General features: G+C 39.9%; 1 protein-coding gene across 1 annotated transcript in view; it reads right to left on the bottom strand.

Moving 5' to 3' along the window:
• The window catches only part of PTGER3 (prostaglandin E receptor 3), a 196843-nt gene that overhangs the window by 12156 nt on the left and 159165 nt on the right, over positions 1 to 25522 (bottom strand). Inside the window, exon 4 of the mRNA XM_009249016.3 lies at positions 1142 to 1290. Within this exon, the coding sequence (XP_009247291.1) occupies positions 1142 to 1290 (149 nt within the window). The remainder of the gene's footprint in view (positions 1 to 1141; positions 1291 to 25522) is intronic.

Genomic DNA, 25522 nt, shown 5'->3' with positions numbered 1-25522 from the left:
CAGTCATTCCTCTGTAAACAAACATTTGTTCCACATACACTGTGTGTAAGGCACTGGTGCTGGGCCCTGGGAACATGGAGATGAGTAAGACATAGTTCCCTCAAATCGAGATGCTCACAGTTGGCAATCAGCAAATTCTTATATAATCCTTACTATAAGCCAAGTACTTTTTTGTTTAAAGCACTTTATATACATTAATTGGACAACAACTGTATGAGGCAGATACTATTATCATTCCCATTTTATAGGTAAGTTTTGTAGAAATGACGCCAGGGAGAGATTAAATAACTTGCCTAAGTTCACACTGGTAACTGTCAGAGCTGGGATTTGGTTGCTTTTTCCTAACTACTAAGCTGTATTGCTTCTTTGATTTTCGCAAAGTGGCATGATAATAGATAGTTCAGAATACCTGGTCCAGAGGTAGCCCAGAAAAGAAAGTGGCCATCTATCCAGAAGGGAGAGTCAAGGAAGGGGACGTGACAGTGTCATGTGCAAAGAGTGATAGGGAAAACATTCTAGGTGATAACATTTCAAGGCAAGAAAATATGAAAAAACATGATGTTTTGGGAGATCTACAATCCGTTTAGAATTTCTGAAGAATTCCTGAAGGGAGAGGACAACAGATAAACCTACTGGTGAGGTCAGCAGGAGAGGTTTGTCTACCACCCTAAGGCATTGAGACCTAATTCCAAAGGTTGTCAAGAACATAGGAATATCATAAGCAGTAGGGGTGTGGTGAAGTGGGATATGATCCAAAATCAGACTTGCTGATTAGGAATACCACCCCAGCAGTAGTGAGGAAGGATAGGTTTAGAGTGTGAGCTGGAACTAGAGAGACAGATTAGGAGGTGACTGCAATCAGCCAGGCAAGAGATTATGAGGGACCCATTTAAGGAATTAATAGTGGACACAGAAAGGATTTAAGAGCACTGCAGAACTTGGAGAGTCACTGGATGTTGGGAATAGAAAGGAAGCAAGCTAAGGATCTCTTCAAGGTTCTTGACTTATACAATCAGGCCACAAAAAGATAGGTGGGACAACAGAGATGAAAGATGGTAAGTTATTTTTGGAGCATGTTTCATTAGAGATAGGCTGACTTCCTGGGTAAAAAGTCCCGTACTTGGCAATGTGGAGTCTTTACTTACTAAGAAGTTTGAAGCTCGCAAGTGTTAGTGGAAGTCGTGGATGTGTTGAAGACATGGCGGGAAAGGACAAATCCAAGAACCAATGGAAAGGCTGAGCACAGAACCTTGAAGGACCAATCACAGTAGGGGTGGGAAGAAGAGGAGCCTGAAGAGAAGAGCAGAGATTGCATGACTAGAGAGGCAGGAAGACACTCATCTAGAGCCGCATCAGAGAAACAAAGATGCCACACCTTTCCTGGACTGTCATCTGGGAAATTCCTACTCATTTCTTCTTCAAAGTTCAACTCAAGCACTTCCTTCTCTGGGCAGCTTTCCTTGACTTCCCCCTTCCATGTAAAAGCCTGTTTCCCTTTGCTGCCAACTGCTACTTGTGTACAACTTGAACTTTAAAGAAAGCACCCCTTCATATCCTTCTGTCTGAATGCCTGTCTTAATGCTTGGCTGTAAGCACCTTGGGGGTTCCATATCACATTGCTCACCAGAGGGCTTGGCCTGTAGAAGATGCCTAATACATATTTGCTGAGTGAAGCCCTGTAGGAAACATTGAGTATCATTAAGACTTCCTCAGAAGAGCCACTGCAAAATCTGTGCCAACTGTTAATGCTTCTAGAACACAGACTTACTTTCAGTTTTCCAAATAACCCATGTTGGTCTCAATGGAAGCCTTCCTATTAATTACCTTCTGAAGTCCTAATCTTGCTTCAGAGGCCAATTACATCTTCCATGGGTATATTTTCACTACCAACCCAGAGATCAAACCACCATCAAAGCCCCCGAGTCCTGAATTAATCACCCTTCTATACAAACTGTCTTATGCATTTTTTTAATTGCACAGACCAATGATATGCTTATCTCTGTGTCTTACATCAGGATGACCAGACTATGAGCTTTTCGATTAAAAGACAAATGTCTTGAAGATCTGTGGCTCCAGCAGTTATCACAGCAGCCAAGCATTTGGTAAAACCTTGGGAAATGGAAGAGGAATTAGATGGTGCCTTGATTTCTGGCCGTCAAACGGGCCACTGTCAGAGGGCACTGGCAGCTCTAGCAGGCTGAGATTGCTTGAGGTGTTCCCACAGCCTGAATCATAGGCCATTTGTGATGGAACTATAATTCCAACCTGGACTTCTGCATTTTTCCCAGGCAGCGGGATAGGAGGTACATGCTCTTACTTCTGGATCAGCTTCTCTGCTCCGAATGCCTTACTGGATTTTAAACTATCCTCTCTGTCTCCATGCTAAATTACAGCCTGTTCTCCTTACCACATCAGAGGTGTGTCTAAGAAACAGCTCTGCTCAAAGCATGTTATACAAGGTTGTTCACAATTGCCTCAACCTGCTTTACAGTTGTATATCTGCCACCAGTCCTGGTTCACCACCACACTGTCAACACAAAACTCTCTGCTGTTTCCTGAATAGACCACGGACGCCCCCATACTAGTGCTCTTAGCTCAGGCTGTTTCCTCTTCTGCAAATTCCCTTCTCCACCTCTAAGAGTTCTAACTTGTCATGCAAGGCTCTTGTATTATCTACTTGATAAAGAGTTCTCTAATCATCCAGGTAGAGTTCTTCTCTCTGCATTACGTTGCAGGCTTTTAAGAATGTACCTTTATTATGACACTTATCACACTATTCATATTTATTTGTTTGCTTATTCCTCTTCCATAGTTTAATATTCTCACTTTGAGGGCAAATATTAAAACCTTCAAGGAAATCTACAGGCTGTTTACTTGCAATTAAAAATGTCTGGGCCAGGTGCGGTGGCTCACACCTGTAATCCCAGCATATTGGGAGGCCAAGGGGGGGCAGATCACTTGAGGTCAGGAGTTCGAGACCAGCCTGGCCAACATGGTGAAGCCCCATCTCTACTAAAAATACAAAAACAAATTAGCCAGGTGTGGTGGCAGGTGCCTGTAGTCCCAGCTACTTGGGAGGCTGAAGTAGGAGAATCGCTTGAACCTGGGAGGCAGAGGTTGCAGTGAGCCGAGATGGTGCCATTGCACTCCAGCCTGGGTGACAGAGTGAGACTTCATCTAAAAAGAAGAGAAAAAAAAGTCTGGAAAGATAAAAGTCCTGACATGGTCAGTAAATACGTCCACAAGGCCAGGCTAGATCTTAAGGAAGCTCTCCTACTTGGAGTCACAAGACAGAAACTTGCAGGTACATTATTTACAGATTAACAAAATCCTTCAGAGGCTCAAGTTTATCTATGCTTAGATTGCAAACAGACAGCATTTGATTCACAGTCCTGTCTTCCTCATCCACAATAGACATTACTAAAAACCATGAGAGGCAGGAGTCTGTAGGCCTTCCAGATTAATTTTATTTGCTGTTTTGGCCTATAAGATAAAAGTCAAACTCCTAAGCAAAACATACAGGGTTATTATACCTTAGATATACCATGCTGTTGTATATCCCAGGCTTTTGCATACACTGTTCCCACTGCCTCCAATCTGTGTACCTTTGCCCAGTCCTGTTTTTCCTATCAACAATTTAGTTCATCTAGTATACTCCTATGTCACCTTTACAATTCCACTCAAACCTCACCTCCTCTGTGATTCCCACCTTCACTTTCATGAGAAGACTTGGGCTTTTCCTCTCTATGCTCATGGTGTTTCTGAATACTTCTGCTACTTATAAATCACTTATAATTGTCTATTTCCTTATTGTTTTCCCTTTGAGACTGTAGTTGTTGATTGTAGGTTCTGTGTCTTATCTCCATAGCTTTAGAATATGACACAGTGTCTGTTTATTATTTACAAGCTGACACTGAGTTCCCCTGGAGGTGGGCACAAAGTAATGTACAAATAGAACATAGAAATCCAAACAGATGTCATTAGGGAAGCTTGTGTGCAGGTAGAAAGATCACAGCCACTAAGATTGTGCTCTGGATAATAATGCCTTATCTCCAGAGAGGCAGGACTGTCTGAGTGAAAGGAAACTCTTCCTAGGAAGGATCTAGAAAATCATGAAGACTTCTAGAACAAGAATGAAAATGGAAACCAAAATAAAAATGGAAGCCCTATTCTATAAAATGGAACATCAGTGGAAACTCATGCATGAGTTCCAATCATCATCAGAAGAATGAACCTCAAAAGTTCATAAATCTTGAATTATAGCTGCTCTGTAACCATACAGGAAAGAAAAAATACCATGCCACAGTGGGAGGTTGTTGGAGCCCCAGGAAGTGGCTCAGGAGATTGGGTGGTAGACAAGACTGAATGGGCCCAGCTGTAAGAAGCGGGTGTATTAGGCCATTCATGCTTCCCAGAAGCCGGTTCCCCAGAAGCCAAGCAGATGCCAGTGCCATGTTTTAAAGCCTGCTGAACCATAAGCCAATTAAACCTCTTTTTTTAAATAAATGAGCCAGTCTCACGTATTACAGCCTGCAGTACATTCCAGTGCCATGCTTGTACATGCTTTACTCATAATGGAAGGCAAAACAGAAGGCACTTCATATGGTGAAAGCAAGAGCAAGATAGAGTGTATGTGTGTCGGGGCAGGGGTGGTGTCACACTTTACAACAACCAAATTTTGCAAGAACTCACTCACTATCATGAGAACTGCACCAAGTCCTGGGGATCTGCCTCCATGCATGACCAAAACACCTCCCATCAGGCCCCATCTCCAACATTGGGGATTACAATTCAACATGAGATTTGGGCATGGACAAATATCCAAACGATATCATTCCACCCCTCTTCTCCACCCCTAAATCTCACATCCTTCTCATGCTGCGAAATACAATCATGCCTTCTCAATAGTACCCCCAAATCTTAACTTGCTCTTGCATTAATTCAAAAGTTCCAAGTCTGAAGTCTAAGTCCAAAGTTTTATCTGAAGGTAAGTTCCTTCCACCTATAAGCCTGTAAAGTCAAAACAATGTATTTACTTCCAAGATACAATGTGAGTACAAGCATTGGGTAAACATTCCCATTCCAAAGGGGGAAAATTGTCCAAAAGAAAAAGGCTACAGGCTCTATGCAAGTGTGAAACCCAGCAGGGAAGTCAATAAATCTTCTAGCTCCAAAATAGTCTCCTTTGACTCCATGCCCTACATGCTGGACACAGCAGTGCAAGGTGTGAGATCCCAAGGCCTTTGGCAGCTCTGGTCTGTAGCTTTGCAGGGTTCGGTCCCTGTGGCTGCTCTCATGGGTTAGAGTTGCATGTCTGTGGCTCTTCTACACTGAGGGTGCAAACTGCCAGTGCTTCTTCCATTCTTGGGTCTGGAGGATGGTGGCCCTCTTCCCACAGCTGCACTAGGCAATGCCCTAGTGGAGATTCTATGTGGGGACTCCTATGCCACATTTCCTCTCTGCACTACTTGAATAGAGGTTCTCTGTGAGGGCTCGCCCTGATAAGCAGCTTGGACATCCAAGCTTTTCTATATGTACCCTGAAATCTAGGTGGAGGGTGCCAAGCCTCCACCACTCTTGCACTCTGTATACCTGCAGGCTTAACACCATGTGGAAGCCACCAACACTTATGGCTTGCACCCTCTGGAGCTGCTTCCTGAGCTACTCCTGGGCCCGTTTGAGCCATGGCTAGTGCTGGAGCAGCCAGGATGCAAGAAGCATTGTCCTGAGGTTGTGCAGGGCAGCAGAGCCCTGGGCCTGGCCCACAAAATCATTCTTCCTTCCTAGGTCTTTGATCCTGTGATGGGCTGTCTCAAATGTCTCTGAAATGCTTTCAAAATTGTTTTCCTATTATCTCGGCTGTTAGCACTTGGCTCCCTTTTATTTATGCAAATTTCTCTAGCAAGTGGTTTCTCTGCAGGCTGCTTGGATTCCTCTCCAGAAAAACGCTTTTTCTTTCCCTGCCACATAGCTAGGCTGAGAAATCTTCTAAACATTTATGCTCTGCTTTCCTTCTAAATATAAATTCAATTTTAAGTCATTTCTTTGCTCTGGTATCTGAACATAGGCTGTTAGAAGAACTCAGACCACATCTTGAACAATTTGCTGCTTAGAAATGTCTTCCTTCAATCTAGATACCGTAGGTTGTCACTCTCAAGTTCAAACTTCCACAGGTTCCTAAGGCATGGATACAATACAGCCAAATTCTTTGCTAAGGAATAACAAGGGTGACCTTTGCTCCAGGTCCCAATAATTCCTCATTTCAGTCTGAAATCTCCTCAGCCTGGATTTTGTTGTCCGTATTACTATCGGCATTTTGGTTACAACCATTTAATGGGTTTCTAAAAATTTGCAAAGTTTATCTCAACTTCCTGTCTTCTTCTGAGATGCCAAAACCCTTCTAACATCTGCCTGTCACCTAGTTCCAAAGCTGCTTCCACATTTTTGGGTATCTATCTTTATAGAAATGCCTCACTTCTAAATATCAATTTTCTGTATTAGGCCGTTGTTGCATTACTCTAATGAAATACCTGAGACTGGGTAATTTATTTTAAAAAAAGATTCAGTTGGTCCACGCTTCTGCAGGTCACACAAGCATGGTTCTGGCATCTGTTTGGCTTCTGGGGAGGCCTCAGGGAGCTTTTACTCATGGTGGAAGATGAAGTGGGAGAAGGCACTTCACATAACAAAAGCAAGAGCAAGAGAGACAGTAGTGGGTGGGTAGGTGCCACACTTTACGGCAACCAGATCTCATGAGAACTTGCTCACCATCATGAGGACAGCACCAAGCCATGATGGATCTGCCCGGATGAACCAAACACCTCCCATCAGGCCCCATCTCCAACACTGGAGATTACAATTCAACATGAAATTTGAGCAGGGACAAATATCCAAACTATATAACTGGAGAAGCCTCTGCCAAAGTTTTGAGATAGGGCTGACAGCAGAGACTGTGTCCATGTCAGTATCCCTCGCATTGAGTTCATAACAAATGCTCAAGAAACGCTTGTTGAATTGTTAAGTCACGATTTTTTTCACCATGGGCCCCTTGGTGAGAGAACTGAAACCAATCATTAGTCCCAAATCATTTGAGAAGGGTAGAGGAAAGCAAAAATGAGGAGAGCCCGAAGCCACACTAAGAATTTTAATGTGAATGCAAACCTTATTACCTAATGAGCTAGAGGCATCATTAGATGCAGAAATATCAACCTTCCTCTATCCTGAGCTGGACTTACAATTTTTTTTTAATCTTAGGGCTTTTATAACCTGAAATGGGTACAACTACTAAATCCATACCTAGGGTCATTCAATTTTCAAGGTGCTATTTTGGCTTACCAAAAGTTAAATTATGCTCTCTCCTCCCACATTCCATTTGAGAAGTCTATCTGTCAGATTAAGATACTTTCATCAAGGTCACTAGACTGCTTGTCAAAAGTCTTTTAATGTCAGTCACTCCAAGAATTATAAATAGCTTTGGCCTCAAACACGATTGTGTTGAGAGAAGGGAGGGAAAAAAAGGAAAGGAAATGTGACAGTTGACTTTTTAAAAGCCATTGACATATTAAAACTTTGAATTGCTTTTTAAATTTTTCTTTCCCATGAGTTTGAGGTTTATTGGACACATTGATCTGAATGGGCATGGGCCCCTTTTGAGAAAGTTGTAGGAGATGGTTGGTATTTTTCTTGGTTTTTATGTTCATATTGTTCTTAATGAAATGGTTAGGGGTATTTCTCTTGAAGAACTATTAATAGTCCATATTTTTAAATCTTGTAAACAATTGTGCATAACTGATGGTGTTTCCCTCTGTAATAGTTACATATAAGCTTTGTGTCAAAATTTTGCTTGACTTCTTACTAGAGTGAGACATTTTTCAAACTGAATAAAAATAATGACCATTACTGAACACTGACTATGTTCCAGGTACTGGACTAAGCACTGAGCATACACCTATTGCTCGCTACTTATAACAAATGAATAAAATTCTACCTTTGGTCTCCATTTACAGATGACAGAAGTAAGACTTGGAGAAATTAAGTAAGATGACCAAAAGTTAACTCAGACCTCATTCTATTTGATGCCAAAGTTTGTGTAGCATATACGACATCTAGACCACAAACTCCAATATATGTGAAATAGCCTCTTTTTTTATAAAATTAACTAAAATTGTTCTCATAGTCTATTTTGCTAGAGTGGTAGAGAATTCAATTGCAGTCACTACTGGGACTTGCCACACCATAGAGTTGTGCTGAATTCCTAAAGTTAGTTATAGGGAGTGCCACATCATCCGAGATGTAGTCATTGGTCCTTGGTCCACTGGGTACCATTGAGAATCTCTCTGTTCCAGACTGTGTGATCCTTTCCACTAACACATAGCACCTCTCTGGGGTGGTATTTTGCTACTGAGAAATGCCTGCGCTCTTGATTTTGACCCTCTTTTTGGTTCAGGAGACATAGCTCCCTCTTCCCAAGCTTCTGAAAGTATTCTCTCTATCCTGCATCCTCAGGATAATAGTAGCATGGTTTTTTCAAGAAGTTCTCATATGACCAAAAAAAAAAAAATCTCTTTTAAGTGTCTTTTGGTTTTCCACCCTGTAAAAATCCTAGAGGCAGAGCAGTTCTAAAATTCCAGTTGAGAGGTAGGAAAATATAGGAAGAATAAATAAGCTAATATTCCACAAATTATTCTGCTATGTGCCTTCTTTCTTTGGGTTTACCAGATATAGTTTGGTCTGAATAGGTATGGTCCATTGATGGACCATAATGAGCTTTGATTATTGTGTCTTTTCTTTGCAAATCAATTTTCTAGCACCCACTGCCAGAAATGGTTGTATTTCTTAGAAACCATGGTTTATTTTTATTTCATGGACATGGTGAGTCATATAACAGACTACATTTCCCTTTCTGCAGGTTTTTTGGAGACATTTTGATCAGATATGTGTCTGTGTACTCTGATATTCTTACAACATATTTTCTAGACTAAATTGTATAAAATTTAGAGAGATTTGTTTTGTTTATTTTATTTTAATTTTCATAGGTATTTTTTGGGAACAGGTGGTGTTTGGTTACATGAGTAAGTTCTTTAGTGGTGATTTGTGAGGTGGTGTTTTTTTTTTTTTTTTTTTTGAGACAGAGTCTCGCCCTGTCACCCAGGCTGGAGTGTAATGGCACTATCTCGGCTCACTGCAACCTCCGCCTCCCGAGTTCAAGAGATTCTCCTGCCTCAGCCTCCTGAGTAGCTGGGATTACAGGCACGCACCACCACGCCTGGCTAATTTTTTGTATCTTTAGTAGAGACAGAGTTTCACCATGTTGGCCAGGCTAGGGTTTTGGTGCTTTTAAAATACTATGTATTATTATATATGTCAGGACCTGGGAGGGGAGATACGTAATGAAAGTGGTCTCTTGTTTGGTCTCTTCTTAAAATTTTAACCTTTCTGTTTTGAAAACATCTAGTTTCCAGATTTTTATGTTTCATAAAGAAATATGGCATTATTACTAATAATAGTACTTGTTTTAGACCTGATGTTACAAATACCAAAAAACAAACAAACAAACAAACAAAACTTTGTGTCTCTTTAAGTATTTGTTTTTCTTCAATGGAATTTGGGGAAGAAGGTTGCAGGTCAGACCAAGGAAGTGGAGCTGGGGCCAAACTGCAGCAAGCAGAGCTCAATGCAGATCTGCATGTACTCACACTTCCTCAGCCTCTAGGCAGCACGGCAGACCTGAACTTCCCCACCCTTCAGGACCAGAGAGAATTGAATTTATTTCTACTTAAGTTCCAGTAGGTTGCCATGCTCTCTGTGGGCACTCAATAAATATTGACTCAATTGCGTGTTGCCATGGGTTATCTTCCTTCCTGTCTTTTCCCTCCCCAGCTCCTCTGGCTGGTTCCTTGGGTTTTTAAAAGTTATATACATTTTTTCAGTGTTTCATTTGTTTTTATGTCATTGGTTTTCAGTGTTAGGCCTCTCTGTGTTATAAATATTACTTCTTTGTGTTTGTTTTCTCTGTCTGGTTTTTGCCTTACAACTTGTCTCTGAATCTGTCCTTCTTTGTTTTCTTTCTTTGAGACTCTTTCTGTTTCTATATTCCTCATTTCTATCTCTTTCTGTCTCTCCCTCTGTCTCTGTCTCTCTCTCTGAAACTTCCCCATACCCCTTTCTATACTTCTGTTTGTTCCCTTCCAGAGCTGTCATCAAATCATTGCATTTTCCCAGGAGAAACTGAACACACTAACAGATTTGTATAAGCGCTCAGAATAATTCATTTTATGGTTTTTTTTTTTTTTTTTTGCTTTGAAACAGCAGTTTCAGTCCCTAAATATAGGAACTTGGGAAAAGTAGATCAGTGTCTATTTGACCATAATACATTCTAAATCATACAGAGTGATTGAATCAGCTCTCCTTTGGGTTTTCTATTTGCCTTCTGCCCAGACAGGATTGCATTCCTCTGCGCATTCTGACACAAATGCAGTGACATTTCACCAGGCAACTATTAGCCTAGAGGGAATACTCAGCTTCTCCCTTCCCCTAGTGTTTTAAACCTCATTCCAATAATTTGGCCTAAGATGTTGGCACAGAAATACTGGTTGCAAAAAGTCCTTGAAGACTGATGCTGACTTTCTGCCTTCTATGTCTCAATTTTAAGGACAAAAATGAGACATGGGTTTGCAATTGCTTTCCTTCAGCCACTTTCTGGTTAAGACCTGAAGGGTGTGATCAACCTCCCTGGGGTTTGACAGGTTACTCTCCTGCTGTTGACATTAAAATTAATTCTCTAAACATCATTTGTGCCTAGAAAGGTAACAAACTAATCAGTACTTAAGCAAGTATATGGAAGATTGAACTTTTAAAGTGGCATGGATAGACTGTAAAAAAGGCCTGTGTCCTTGTTTTAGGAGAAGAATACAATTTCTTTCTTCTTCTTCTTTTTATTTTTTAAATTTATTTTAGGTTTAGAGGTACATGTGTAGGTTTATTATACAGGTAAATTGCACATCACAGAGGTTTGGCGGACAGATTATTTCATCATCCAAATAATCAACAGAGTACCTGTTAGGGAATTTTTCAAATCTCTCCTTCCTCCCACCCTCCAACCTCAAGTAGGACACAGTGCCTGATGTTACTTTCTTTACGGTCATGTGTACTCAATGTTTAGCTCCCACTTATAAGTTAGGATGTGGCATTTGGGTTTCTTTTTCTGCATTAGTTTGCTTAGGATTATGGCCTCCAGCTTTATCCATATTGCTGTAAAGGACATGATCTAGTTCTTTTTATGGCTGTGTAGTATTCCATGTTGTATATCCATCCATGGGCATTTAGGTTGATTCCATGTCTTTGCTACTGTATGTAGTGCTACAATAGACATACGCACACTTGAGTCTTTATGGTAGAATGATTTATATTCCTTTGGGCACATACTCAATATGGGATTGCTGGGTTGAATGATAATTCTGTTTTAAGTTCTTTGGGGAATCACTGCAGTGCTTTCCACAATGGCTGAACTAATTTACATTCCCACCAGCAGTGTATAAACGTTTCCTTTTCTCCACAACCTTGCCAGTATCTGTTGTTTTTTGACATTTTAGTAAGACCCATTCTGACTGGTATAGATGGTATTTCATTGTGGTTTTGATTTGCCTTTCTCTGCTAGTTAGTGATGTTGAACATTTTATAATATGCTTGTTGGCCATGTGTATGTCTTCTTTTGAATAGAGTCTGTTCATGTCCTTTGCCTACTTTTCAATGGGGTTATTTGTTTTTTGCTTATTAATGTGTTTAAGTTCCCTATATATTCTGGATATCAGACCTTTGTTAGATGTGTAGTTTGCAAACATTTTCTCCCATTCTCTAAGTTGTCTGTTTAGTCAATTGATAGTTTCTTTTGCTGTGAGAAACTATCAATTGAGTAAACAGATAGACTAGAGAATGGGAGAAAATATTTGTCCAGTTTTGTTTTTGTTGCAATTGTTTTTGGTGTTTTCATAAACTATTTGCCAGAGCCTATGTCCAGAATGATGTTTCCTAGGTTATCTTCCAGGGTTTTCATGTTGTGGGTTTTACATTAAAGCCTTTAATCCATCTTGAGTTGATTTTTGCATATGATATAAAGAACGGGTCCACCTTCAATCATCTGCATATGGCTAGCAAGTTATCCCAGCACCATTTATTGAATAGGGAGTCCTTTCCCCATTACTTGTTTTTGTCAACTTTGTCAAAAACAAGATGCCTGTAGGTCTGTGGCTTTACTTCTGGGCTTTCTATTCTGTTCTATTGGTCTATGTGTCTGTTTTTGTATCAGCACCCTGCCCTTTTGATTACTGTAGCCCTGTAGTGTAGTTTGAAGTCGGGTAACATGATGCCTTCAGCTTTGTACTTTTTGCTTAGAATGGCCTTGGCCATTCAAGCTCTTTTTTGGTTCCATATGAATTTTGAAACAATTTTTTCCAATTCTGTGAATAATTTCATTGGTAGTTTGATAGAAATTGCATTGAATCTGTAAATTGCTTTGGGAAGTGTGATCATTTTAACAATATTGATTCTCCCTATCCACAAGCATGGAATGTTTTTACGTTTGTTTGTGTCTTCTCTGATTTCTTTGAGCAGTGTTTTGTAATTCTCATTATGGAGATTTTTCACTCTCTGGTTAGCTGTATTCCTAGATATTTTATTCTTTTTGTGGTGTTGTGAATGGGATTGCATTCTTGATTTGGCTCTCAGCTTGGACATTGTTGGTGTATAGAAATGCTACTGATTTCTGTACATTGACTTTGTATCCTGAAACTTTGCTGAAGTTTTTTTTTATCAGATCTAAGAGCTCTTGGGCAGAGACTATGGGTTTTTTTAGATATAGAATCATATGATCTACAAACTGATATAGTTTGACTTCTCTTCCTATTTGGATGCCTTATATTTCTTTATCTTGCCTGACTGCTCTGTCTAGGACTTCCAGTACTATCTTAAATAGGGGTGGTGAGAGTAGATATCTTTGTCTTGTTCTGGTTCTCAAGGGAATGCTTCCAGCTTTTGCCCATTGAATATGGTGTTGGCTATGCGTTTGTCATAGATGGCTTTTATTTTGAAATATGTTCCTCCAATGCCAAGTTTGTTGAGGGTTTTTAGAATGAAGGGATGCTGACTTTTATTGGAGAGCTTTTTTGTACCTATTAAGATGATCATGTTATTTTTGTTTTTAGCTCTGTTTATGTGGTAAATCACATTTTTAAATTTGTGTATGTTTAACTAACCTTGCATCCCAGGGATAAAGCCTACTACATCATGGTGGATTAAGTTTTGTTGTGCTGCTGGATTTGATTTGCTAGTATTTCATTAAAGATTTTTGTATCTATGTTCATCAAGGACACTGGCCTGAAGTTTTCTTTTTTTGTTGTATGTCTGCCAGGTTTTGGTATTAGGATCACGTTGGCCTCATAGAATGAGTTAGGGAGGAGTTCCTCCCCCTCAGTTTTTTGGAATAGTTCAATAGAATTGGTACCAGTTCTTCATTACAAACCTATGGATGTCATAGGTTTGTAAGTCTGGTGGAATTCGGCTGTGAATCCAACTGGTTCTGGGCTTCTTCTGGTTGGCAGGCTTTTTATTACTGATTCAATTTCCAAACATGTTATTGGTCTGTTCAGGGATTCAGTTTCTTCCTGGTTCAATCGTGGGAGGTTATATGTTTCCAGGAATTCATCCATTTCTTCTAGATTTTCTAGTTTGTATGCATAGAGGTGTTCACAGTAATCTTTGAGGTGTTTTTGTGTTTCCGTGGGATCAGTGGTAAAGTACCCCTGGTCATTTCTGATTGTGTTTATTTGAATCTTCTTTCCTTTTTTCTTTATTAGTCTAGCTCATGGTCTGTCTTAATAATTTTTTCAAAAGACCAATTCCTGGAGTCATTGATCTTTTATGTATTTTATTTTGCATCTCAATTTCCTTTCATTTTGCTCTAATTTTGGTTATTTCTTGTCCTTTGCTGGCTTGGGGTTGGTTTGCTCTTGTTTCTCTAGTTTCTCTAATTGTGATGGTAGTTATTAATCTGAGATATTTCTAACATTTTTATATGAGCATTTAATGCCATAAACTCCCCCCTTAACACTTCCTTAGCTATGTCCCAGAGACTCTGGTATATTGTATCTTTGTTCTTATTACTTTCAAAGAATTTCTTCATCTCTGCCTTCCTTTCATTATTTACACAAAAGTCATTCAGAAGCAGGTTGTTTAATTTCCATTCAATTGTATTGTTTTGAGTGATTTTCTTAGTATTGATTTCTATTTTTATTGTGCTGTAGTCCGTGACTGTATTTGGTATGATTTCTGTTTGTTTTTTAGTTTGCTGAGAATTGCTTTACATCCTATTGAGTGGTTGATTTTAGAGTATGTGCTATGTGCAGATAGGAAGAATGTATATTCTGTTTTGGGGTATAGTGTTCTGTAGATGTCTGTTTAGTCCATTTGGTCAAATGTTGTGTGCACGTCTTGAATATCTTTGTTAGTATTTTTGCCTCAATGATATGGTTAATATGGTCATGGAGTGTTAAAATCTCCTAGTATTGTTGTGTGGTATCTAAATCTCTTCACAGGTCTGTAAGTACTTGCTTTATGAATTTGGGTGCACCTGTGTTGGGATATATATGTAGGATAATAAGATCTTCTTGTTGGATTGAACTCTTTATAATTATGTAATGCCCTTCTGTCCTTCTTTTTGTTTTTTGTTTTGTTTTGTTTCGAGAAAGAGTCTCACTCTGTCACCCAGGCTGGAGTGCAGTGGCATGATCTCAGCTCACTGCAACCTCTGCCTCCCAGGTTCAAGCTATTCTTGTGCCTCAGCTGCCTGAGTAGCTGGGATTACAAGCATGAGCCACAGCATCTGGATAATTTTTGTATTTTTAGTAGAGATGGAGTTTTACCATTTTGGCCAGGCTGGTGTCGAACTCCCAAACTCTAATGATCATCCCACCTTGGCCTCCTAAAGTGCTGGGATTATAGGGGTGAGCCACCACGTCTAGACTCCCTCTTTGTTTTTTGATCATTATTGGTTTGGTGTCTATTTTGTCTGAAATTAAAATAGTTACCCCTGCTATTTTCTGTTTTCCATTTGCTTGGTAAATTTTTCTCTGTTCCTTTACTTTGAATCTATGGGTGTCATTGTCTGTGAGATGGATATCTTGAAGAGAGCATACAGTTGGATCTTGCTTTCTTATTCACCTTGTCACTCTGTGCCTTTTAATTGAGGTATTTATTCTGTTTGCATTTAAGGTTAACATTGATATGTGTGGACAGGCGCAGTAGCTCACGCTTGCAATCCCAGCACTTTGGGAGGCCGAGTGGGTGGATCATGAGGTCAAGAGATTGAGACCATCCTAGCCAACATGGTGGAACCTTGTCTCTACTAAAAATATAAAAGTTAGCTGGGCGTGGTGGTACGTACCCGCAGTCCCAGCTACTTGGGAGGCTGAGGCAGGAGAATACTTGAACCTGGGAGGCAGAAGTTGAAGTGAGCCAAGACTGCACCACTGCACTCCAGCCTGGTGACAGTGAGATTTCTTCTCAAAAAAAAAAAAATTGATATGTGTAGGTTTTATCCTGTAATCATATTGTTGGCTGGTTATTATGCAGACTTGATTGTGTGGTTGCTTTATAGTGTCAATGACCTATATACTCAAGTGTGCTTTTGTGGTGGCTGGTGACAGTCTTTCCTTTCCATATTTAGCACTCCCTTAATGACCGTGCAAGGCAGTAACAAATTCCCTTAGCATTTGTTTGTCTGAAAATGATATTATTTCTCCTTTGCTTATGAAACTAGTTTGGCTGGATATGAAATTCTTGGTTGGAATTTCTTTTTTTTTTTTTTTAAGAATGCTGAAGCTGGGTGAGGTAGCTCACGCCTGTAAACCTAGCACTTTAGGAGGCCGAGGTGGGTGAATCACCTGAGGTCAGGAGTTCGAGACCAGCCTGGCCAACATGGTGAAACCTCATCTCTACTAAAAATAAAAAAATTAGCCAGGCATGATGGTGGGCACCTGTAATCCCAGCTATTCAGGAGGCTGACGCAGGAGAATCTTTTGAACCCAGGAGGCAGAGGTTGCAGTGAGCTGAGATCGTGCCACTTCACTCCAGCCTGAGTGAAAGAGCAAGACTCTGTCAAAAAAAAAAAAGAAAAAAAAAAAGAATGCTGAATATAGGCCCCCAAGGCTCTTCTGGCTTGTAGAGTTTCTGCTGAAAGTTCCACTGTTAGCTTGATAGGGTTCCCTTTGTAGGTGACCTGCCCCTTCTCTCTAGCTGCCTTTAACATTTTTTCCTTCATTTCAATGTTGGAGAATCTGACGACTATGTGTCTTGGGGATGGTTGTCTTGTATAGTGTCTTGTAGGGGTTCTCTGCATTTTCTGGATTTAAATGTTGGCCTCTCTAGTGAGATTGGGAAAATTTTTATGGATGATAACCTCAAATATGTTTTCCAAGTTGCTTGCTTTCTTTCCCTTTCCTTGGGATGCCAATGAATTATAGATTTGGTCTCTTGGTCTCTTTACATAATCCCATATTTCTCAGAGGTTTTATCCATTCTTTATTGTTTTTGCTTTATTTTTGTCTGACGGAGTTATTTCGGAGAAGCAGTCTCTCAAGCTCTGAGATTCTTTCCTTAGCTTGGTTGATGCAGCTGTTAATACTGGTTGTATTATGAAATTCTTAAAGTGAGTTTCTCAACTCTATTAGTTCAGTTTGATTCTTTCTTAAAATGGCCATTTTATCTTTCATCTCCTGTATTTTTTTATTATATTCTTTAGATTCCATGGATTAGGATTCAACTTTATCCTGAATATCAATGATCTTCATTTCTATCCATATTCTGAATGCTAGTTCTGACATTTTGGTCATCGCAGCCTGGTTAACAACCTTTGCTGGGGAACTAGTGTGGTCATTTGGAGGTAAGAAGACATTTTTGCCTTTTTTGTTGTTGTTGTTGTTGCCAGAGTTCCTGCACTGTTTTTGTCTCATCGATGTGGGCTGATGTTTCTTCAGTCTTTGAAGTTGCAATCCTTTGGATGGGCTTTTTGGTTTTATCTTTTTTGGTACCCTTGAGGGTTTGATTGTTGTTCTCGGTGGGATTAGACAACTGGCTTCAATTATAGTCTGCTCCTGGGTCTTAGAGGAGACCCCTCCAATTACTGTCTCCATGACTGTGTTTCTTTTGTTGGGTGTTCTTGTCCACAGGACTTCCTTAGGCAGAGGATGCAGTTAGCAGACAAGCCATTTCCTTGCTGGGTTGGCCCTAATATGTTGTTTGAGTGCTTCTCAGGGAAACACAAGGTTGCACCTGTCTACAGAGTTTAGGCAAAAGCAGAACCACTGAGCTGGAAGCTCTAGCAGGTGTGGCCCATCTTGCTATGAGAGGCAGGGGTAGGTGGAGTTGCCCACCCTGCCATCTGGGTGTTTCCAGGGCAACAGGAAACTGCACCCCCAACAGATTTAGACAGAAGTGGAACCTCTGAATTGGAAACTCTGGCAAGCATTACCCACTTGGCTTCCAGTGATAGGGGTTGGTAGGGTCACCCATCTTGCCATCTCAGTGTTTCTCAGGACAATGGCAGGCTTTGCCTGCTAGCTGAGTTCAGGCAGAAGAGGGTTTTCTGGGCTTGAAGATCTAGCAGGCATTGTCCCCCTTGGCTACCATTGGCGTGGGTGTGTGGTGTCACCCACCCTACCATCTGGGTATTTCTCAGGACAACAGAATGCTGCACCCTTGGCTGAGTTTACATAGAAGTGGGACTGTTGGGCTGGAAGCTCTAGCAGGCATTGTCTACCTGGTTATCAGTGGTGGGGGTGGGTGGGATCACTTGTTCTGCCATCTGGGTGCTTCCTGAGACAGCAGGAGGCTATGGCTGCTGGCCAAGTTCAGGCAGAAGCAGCACCACTGGGCTGGAAGCTGGTACTGGGCCCTGTCCAATGAGATGAGGATAGATCAATCTTATTTCTCCCAGACACTGCAAATGTGGCCTCTATTGGAGCTATGGTGCCAGTGTTGGTCCGCTTTGGGGCCAAAGGCTTGCAGAGGCCCTCTTGGACTCAAGAGTTGCCTCCACAAAATGACCAGGTGGCTCTCTACCTCAGTTTATTATCACAGATGGGAGTGTGGGGGGCCAGAGGGATTCTTCAATTCCCAGTCTTACATTGGTCCCTGTGGAGAGTGCAAATCTTTTAGGGAGCTCTCACTCACTCACCCTTTACCATGTGGGAGAGGTTCTCCTGTTTTCACACTAAGCCACGATAGGCTGGTTTCCAGCTTTGCTTCTCTCTGCTCTGTGTCCCCTGCTGCCTTAATGGATCCCAACATGGTTTCTCAGATATTTGGCCTGCAGGGTCAGTGTTCACTAGCCCTTTTGTTTCCTCTCTGAGAGCAGCACATCTGAGCTGCTTCTAGTCTATCATCTTGGACCCTCTAATCTCTTTTTCTTTGAGCTCTCATTATTGAGGGCCTTACTTGTTCCAACCACTTTATGCAAAATATCTCAATCCTTACAGCAACTCTAAAAGTTAGTATGATGATACCCATTTTGTAGATGAGGAAACTGAGGCTAAGAGAAGTTAAATAACTTGACAGAGGTCATACAAAATAGCATAGTTGAAACTTGTTGAACATGAGTATTTCCTGAGGGCAGTTTTTATGCCTAGAAAAAAACCTATTTAATGTAATTTTGGTGCAAAATTAGTGTTCAATTTATTTAAACTCTTGTTCTTCTTAAGCTTTTATGTTAGTTTATAAATCTTATTAACACATTCATAAATATAGCAAATTTTATAATTACTTTGAAGGAAGATTTCACAACTTAATTAAATTCCTTAAATATTTAAGCACATTTATTAATGTAATATATTTCTATTTTCTTTTTAAGTGTACCAATTAGGCGACTTAAGAAACTTCCCAAGAACTTAAGTCACTCTTATAAGCCTAATAAATTAAATTTATAGGTATGATGAACCTGAAGTTCTCTTAAATGTTCCAAGTAAGATTCTAATCTGAAATTACAAGCCTAAAGCAATTACTCACCCATTTTAGCTTGGAATTACAATGTTGACCTGTTATTATAAAAAGTCCAATTTTCTTAAATAATACTAGTAACTAAAATTCTAATAGGCACATATTTCTAAATAAAAACATTTTAGAGTTGTGACTTTGACATTTTCATGCTCTATAATACTAAATGTTGCCATCATTAAAAGATCAGAACATGGCCAGGCACGTTGGCTCATGCCTGTAATCCCAGCACTTTGGGAGGCCAAGGTGGGTGGGTTACTTGAGGTCAGGTGTTCAAGACCAGCCTGGCAAACATGGTGAAACCTTGTCTCTACTAAAAATGCAAAAATTAGCCAGGCTTTGTGGCACATGCCTGCAATTCCAGCTACTTGGGAGGCTGAGGCAAGAGAATCACTTGAACCCAGGAGGCGAAGGTTGCAGTGAGTGGAGGAGGCGAAGGTTGCAGTGAACAGAAATTGCTCCACTGCACTCCAGCCTGGGTGACACAGCAAGACTCCATCTCAAAAAAAAAAAGGATTTTGAGACACTTATGTGTAATGCTGTTGTGTAGGACACCCTGATTCTTATTTATCTGTCTCAGTGTCCTCTGAATTAGACAAAATTCTGATAGCCTCCAAGATATCCACCCCCTGGTATACACAAGCTGTATAATCATCTCCCCGTGAGTGAGCAGCATGGGTTATAACTCCCATGATTATGTTACATTATATTGCCAAAGGTATTTTCCAGATGCAATGAAGTTTCCTAGTCAATTGATTTTGAGTTAATTAAAAAGGAAAAGTTCCTGGGTGGGTTTGATTTAATCTGGCAAAACCTTAAAAGAAAGCAAGAGCAACAGCAGCAGCAGCATCACCACTTTCCTGCTGACCTTAGAAGATGATCTCAAGTCTCAAACGAGACCACAGCCCCGGCTGACACTTTCATTTCAGCCTAGTGAGACCCTGAGCTGAAGACCAAGCTAATGCATACCCAGATTCCTGCACAGAAATTGTAAGATAGTAAAGCTGTGTTGCTTTAAATCACTAAATTTGTGGTGATTTGTTAGGAAGCAATAGAAAATTAATACACTCTCTAACTAGGGTGGTCTTATCATCTGTGTCCCTTAAATTCAGTGTATACATGTGTAATTCTGTCCACTTACAGAGATTGGAAACCCCATACAGGCTGCTATCGAATTTTGCATCATTTTCTGGCTGAGATATTTAGGTGTCTTTCTATGTAAAGGAACTCCATCACGTTCCTAGATTATTGTAAATAGGAACATGAGGGGAATCCTCTATATTTGTTGTATGCTTCCTTTATTTGGGACACAACTATTCTAGATATTAAAATCACATCCCATTGAATTCTGTATATTTTTGGCACTTTGTCTAACTATTCCAAGATCATTTTCCTGAAAATGCAAGAGCCAAAATTTGTCTGATTCTAAACAGTTAGACTCTTTTTACTTCTTTTAGTGACCAGGAATAAGTTTTGGAGTTTTGAAATAATATTGATATTTTTATTGTTCCATTTCATTCTGAGAGCATTCTAAAACTTCTCTGGTTTGGACTTCTGAGGTTCTCTGTGGTTGCTCTGAAGCAATAGTAGCTGTATTCTAACATCATTACTCATTCCATCCATAAAAAATGTGTAATACTCCATCAAATGATTTTTAAGTCCATCTGTGCATTTATTCATTAAACTTTTCTTTTAACAGTACAATGCTAATTAACCCATGTATGTACATAACACTCCAAGAAAGATACAAAGAATATAATATACCATTTCTGTTCCATAAGACTTTATGATCTAGTTGGAAACAAGATATAGATGCAAAAAATTTTGCATACAAAATAATATGGGTTAAGTGATACATATATTATGTCATATGACTGATACAAAATGTAAGTAGAGATGAGAGTAAGTTTAAAAACTTCATGGAACAAGAGTGTTTAAGCTCATCCACTTATTCATTCAACAAGCATGAATTTAGAAACTTTAATGCATCGGGCACTGTGCTAGGCTCTGAGGGCCCAAGAATAAGGTGCAGTCACTCCCTTCATCAAGTTACAGTCTAGCTGAGGAAACAAAAAAAAAAGGGAAAAGAAAAGAATAAAGATATACAATATGATAAATGCTATTACAGTGTTGTGTACAACATGCAATGCAAGCCAAATGGAGAGGGAAATAATGCTGGCAATGAGGATGGGAGGAAGCGTATGGCAAAGGAGCTTTCAAAGGGGGTATTCTTGCTGTCCTTTTGTGACCATTTCTTGTGCTCCAAGAATGGCCCTAAGCACTTTTATACTAATAAACCTCATATGATCCTCACAACAACTTCATGTGATCAGAGATTTCTAAAGACTCTATTTGTCTCCCCCATACCCACCCACCAAATTCATATGTTGAAACCCTAATTCCCAGTGTGATGATATTTGGAGATATAGCTTTGGGAGATAACTGGGTCATGAAGGTGGGACCCACATAATGGGATTAATACCCTTTTAAGAAGAGACAAGAGAGAGCTTGCTTCCCTTCTCTGTTTTCTCCACCATTTGAGGATACAATGAGAAGACTGACATGTGCAAACCAAAAAGAGGGCACTCACCAGACACTGAATCTGCTGGCACCCTGATCCTGAACTTGCCGGCCTCCAGAACGGTGAGAAACAAATTTCTGTTATTTAAGCCACCTAGTCTGTGGTATCTTGTTATAGCTTCCCAAATTGACCAAAACAGGGATACAACACCAATGGGGATTAGTTCCTAAAGAAGAGACTGAAACCATCAGACCACAAACTCATCATCCCTCTGCCTGGGACACCATCTCCCAGATACCACAAGGCTCACTTCCTCATTCATTTATGTTTCCATCTAAATGTCTTCTTATCAGAAAAGCCTTCCTTGATCAATCTGTCAAAAACACAACCTCTCTCCTCTCTCTCTTCTCTTCACTCCCACATCATTCTCTGCATCTTTACTCTGCTTTAGTTTTCATCATGGCAATTATTAGACATTTTCTATCTCCCCTAACTAGAATAAGGCTCTCATGAGGACAGGAATTTTTGTACTGTTCTTTATCTCCAGGGCTAAGCACAGATCCTGGCACACACTGGATGCTCAATAAATATGGTTGAATTCATGAATGAATGAATGAAGTGACTTGCCAAGGTCATACTGTTGGTATATGGCAGAGGTGGTCCTTGGATCAAGATCTGTTTGACCACATTGCCCCAGTTCTTAAATACTTCTCCTCACTGTTTAGAAGGAAGAATAAGTTAACACTAGAGACAGAATAAGTTGCAACATAGGGGATGTGAGAAGGAGGGTCCTGAAGATGAAACCAGGGAAATAGTTTGGGATCAATAATGAAACATCTGGAAGTCTTGGAAGAGAAGTCTATAATTTTTCCTTTAGGCATGAAGAAAAAGCTTACTGAGTAGAGTTATGAGCCCCTCAAAGTACTAATGGTGAGGGCTTGAGAACAGCTGAGAGGGGAAAGGACATTTATATGGACTCTAATAACACTTCGGATCTTGTTGCATTTCCATTGAAATTCTACAGAATACTGCTATCTCAAGGGGACTAAGTGGATAATTTAGTAAATATAGTCCTTCCTGGCACTTTTCATGCATGACTTGGTATAGTCTGTTAAAGGCTTTAGCTTTAGGTTATGGTCTGCTTTGATCTCCAAGCTCTTTTGCTGATTTTCTGCATGTTGCTGGTTATGCTTATTACAGTTCTTTCTCTTCCTTCAACCCAAATGTGTGTAATTTGTCCTGTTGCTAACATTCCTGCCTCCCCCATTTTTGGTGGAATGAGGAAGGCTCAGGTTTCTAAATCTATAGTTTTTGATTTTTTTTATGGCATGGGAAATAACTGAAATCTGCTTCTTTTCAGTGCAATTCTAGGTTCTAATATGATAGATTTGTTTATTGCTCCTATATATACTTATTTTTCAACAAAGTCTCTAAATAATTTTTCTCTGTATATAAATTTCAAATTCTTGACATCTTCTCTGTGGTGCATTAGAGAATATAAAGCAGATTTTAAAAATCTGTTTTGCTTGTGAGCTGGCTGATTTATATTAGCTATTATGTTCTAGCTGGGTGGTTATGCTGTTTCTTAATATTCCAAAACTCATATTAAGACCCAAACTGCAGACCAGTATGTAAACAAAAGCAAAGAGTAGAAACATATTTTCTTTCTTCCATTATGTTTGGATATAAGATTCTATTTAGATCTTTCTGAGTAACTCAAAATAGGTATGGGTAAAGGCAGCTTCATATGTGTTTGTTCCTGACTGGAAAGCAATGAAGCAATAACACTGTTTCTGTCTTTCATTTTGGTGTTAAAGCATGCAAAGCTGTGGGAGTTGACTATTTGAAAATCAGCATAAGAGTACCATGTACACTAGCAAGCTTTCTCCTGGCTTTTCTCCAAGCTGAGTTTCCAGGAGCAGAGAACAGACCCAACAAACCCTCTTAGCAGATGTAGCTAGCAGTCATGGTTGTGTTGCAGTAGGCACCTCACAGTCATGAAGGGGCATCAAAGTGATGGCCTTTTATGAATTCAGGCAGATCCAAAGACTCTGAAAAACCACCATTTAAAAGGATAAATAATAGGCTTCTGGAGACAATTAAAAAGGAGGTTAGGGAAGTTCAGGAACATCAAAATGTTATCTATGTAGATCCTGTTTTTTTCAGTCTCCCAGGTATTTTAAAAATTGCATATATTTAAGGTGTACAACATGATGTTTTGATATACATTTGCATAGTAAAATAATTACTACATTCAAGCAAATTAATGTATCTATCATTTCACATAGTTACCTTTGTGTGTGTTTTAAGAGCCCATAAAATCTGTCTTAGCAAATTTCCAGTATACAATATCATTAACCATAGTCCCCATGCTATAATTTAGATCTCTAGACTTATTTATCCTACATAACAGCAACTATGTTCCCTTTAACCTACTTTCTCCCTGTTCTCCATCCCTTCTCAGGCTTTTAAATTCATCTGAGATGTGAAAAAAAAGCACAACCTATGCTAAGAAACTAGGCTTTGGTTTGTGAATTTCGGGATTTTTTTTCTGATGGAAAAGACTGTGGGGCGTAGGATGTAGTTGTGCTGTTGTTTAGCCATAGATTTGTGCAAATTAGAAAAAGATGTCTGTTTCTTTGGGATTCGCCTTCCCTCTCCTCTGCCTGGCACCCTCGTGGTATGAATAATGTGCATAACAATTTGCAGCAGCAGCCCTGAGATAGGGTGGGCCATAGTGCACAGCAGGAGTGTAGTAGGTTTTTTAGAAAAGAAAGTGCGTAAGAACAGCTGAATTTATGCGGTGTTAAAGATTTCCTCCCTTTTCATGCCCCATTGGCTTAGATTTACCTACTATACCTAGATATATGCTAACTAGCTCTTTAGCGACAGGCAAATTAACCCCTCAAATCTAAATCAGCACCAGTACCTCAATCGGATTTCCACTTAAGATTGTGCTCTGTTGGGAGGCCGAGGCGGGTGGATCACGAGTTCAGGAGATCAAGACCATCCTGGCTAACACGGTGAAACCCCGTCTCTACTAAAAATACAAAAAATTAGCCGGGTGTGGTAGCGGGTGCCTGTAGTCCCAGCTACTCAGGAGGCTGAGGCAGGAGAATGGCATGAACCCGGGAGGCAGAGCTTGCAGTGAGCCGAGATCATGGCACTGCGCTCCAGCCTGGGTGACAGAGCGAGACTCCATCTCAAAAAAAAAAAAAGATTGTGCTCTGTTTTTGTTGGCTCATATTTTATTTAATTTATGTTAATGATAAATATAATTTTGATTTCCCTGTTGGACAAGTTTAGCATAAAATGCAAAGGCAACCTAAAATTACATATAAATATTAACATGACTCGCATTCAGAGAAAATTAAATGACCAAAAGAAAAATAAAATAAGAATCATGATGACAATTGGACAGTATATCAATGTTCAGATTAGGTTTCTACACTAGGCTAGTGTTTAATTCTTTTCATATGGCTTATGATCTATAGTTTTCTTCTTGCAGTGATCAATATGTTAGATAATTGCTGATATGACATCTAGGTAAAACCTTGAGCTGAGGAGAACCATCAGATCACTGACTTCTCTTGAAAGCCCCACGTGTCTGTGAGGACTTGTTCTTAGGCTTCTTCCCTTGGGTCAGTTTACTTTTTTTTACTGTTAGGAGCCACTTCCCATCTTGCTTAATTAATATAATTGCTCTTCTCCTGTCCTTCATCTCCAGATGTTACTCTTGACCCTTTCTGAGTTACTTATTTAACTGAAGTACATTAAACATGCATGAACACTTCATGTCTTTCAGAAACTTTATTTGGCATTTCCATGTTGTACCACTTCAATTCAGCTCAATTCAGTGATTACGGCTTAGTCTTTTATACACAGACCACTAGACAAGGTCCTGCAGAAACACAGAGTGAAGGAAGCATAGACCCTCCACTCAGTGAGCATTCAACAGAC

The sequence above is a fragment of the Pongo abelii genome, chromosome 1 (genome assembly GCF_028885655.2).
Source record: "Pongo abelii isolate AG06213 chromosome 1, NHGRI_mPonAbe1-v2.0_pri, whole genome shotgun sequence".
Lineage (NCBI taxonomy): Eukaryota > Metazoa > Chordata > Mammalia > Primates > Hominidae > Pongo > Pongo abelii.
This window is presented reverse-complemented; position numbering and strand designations above follow the sequence as displayed.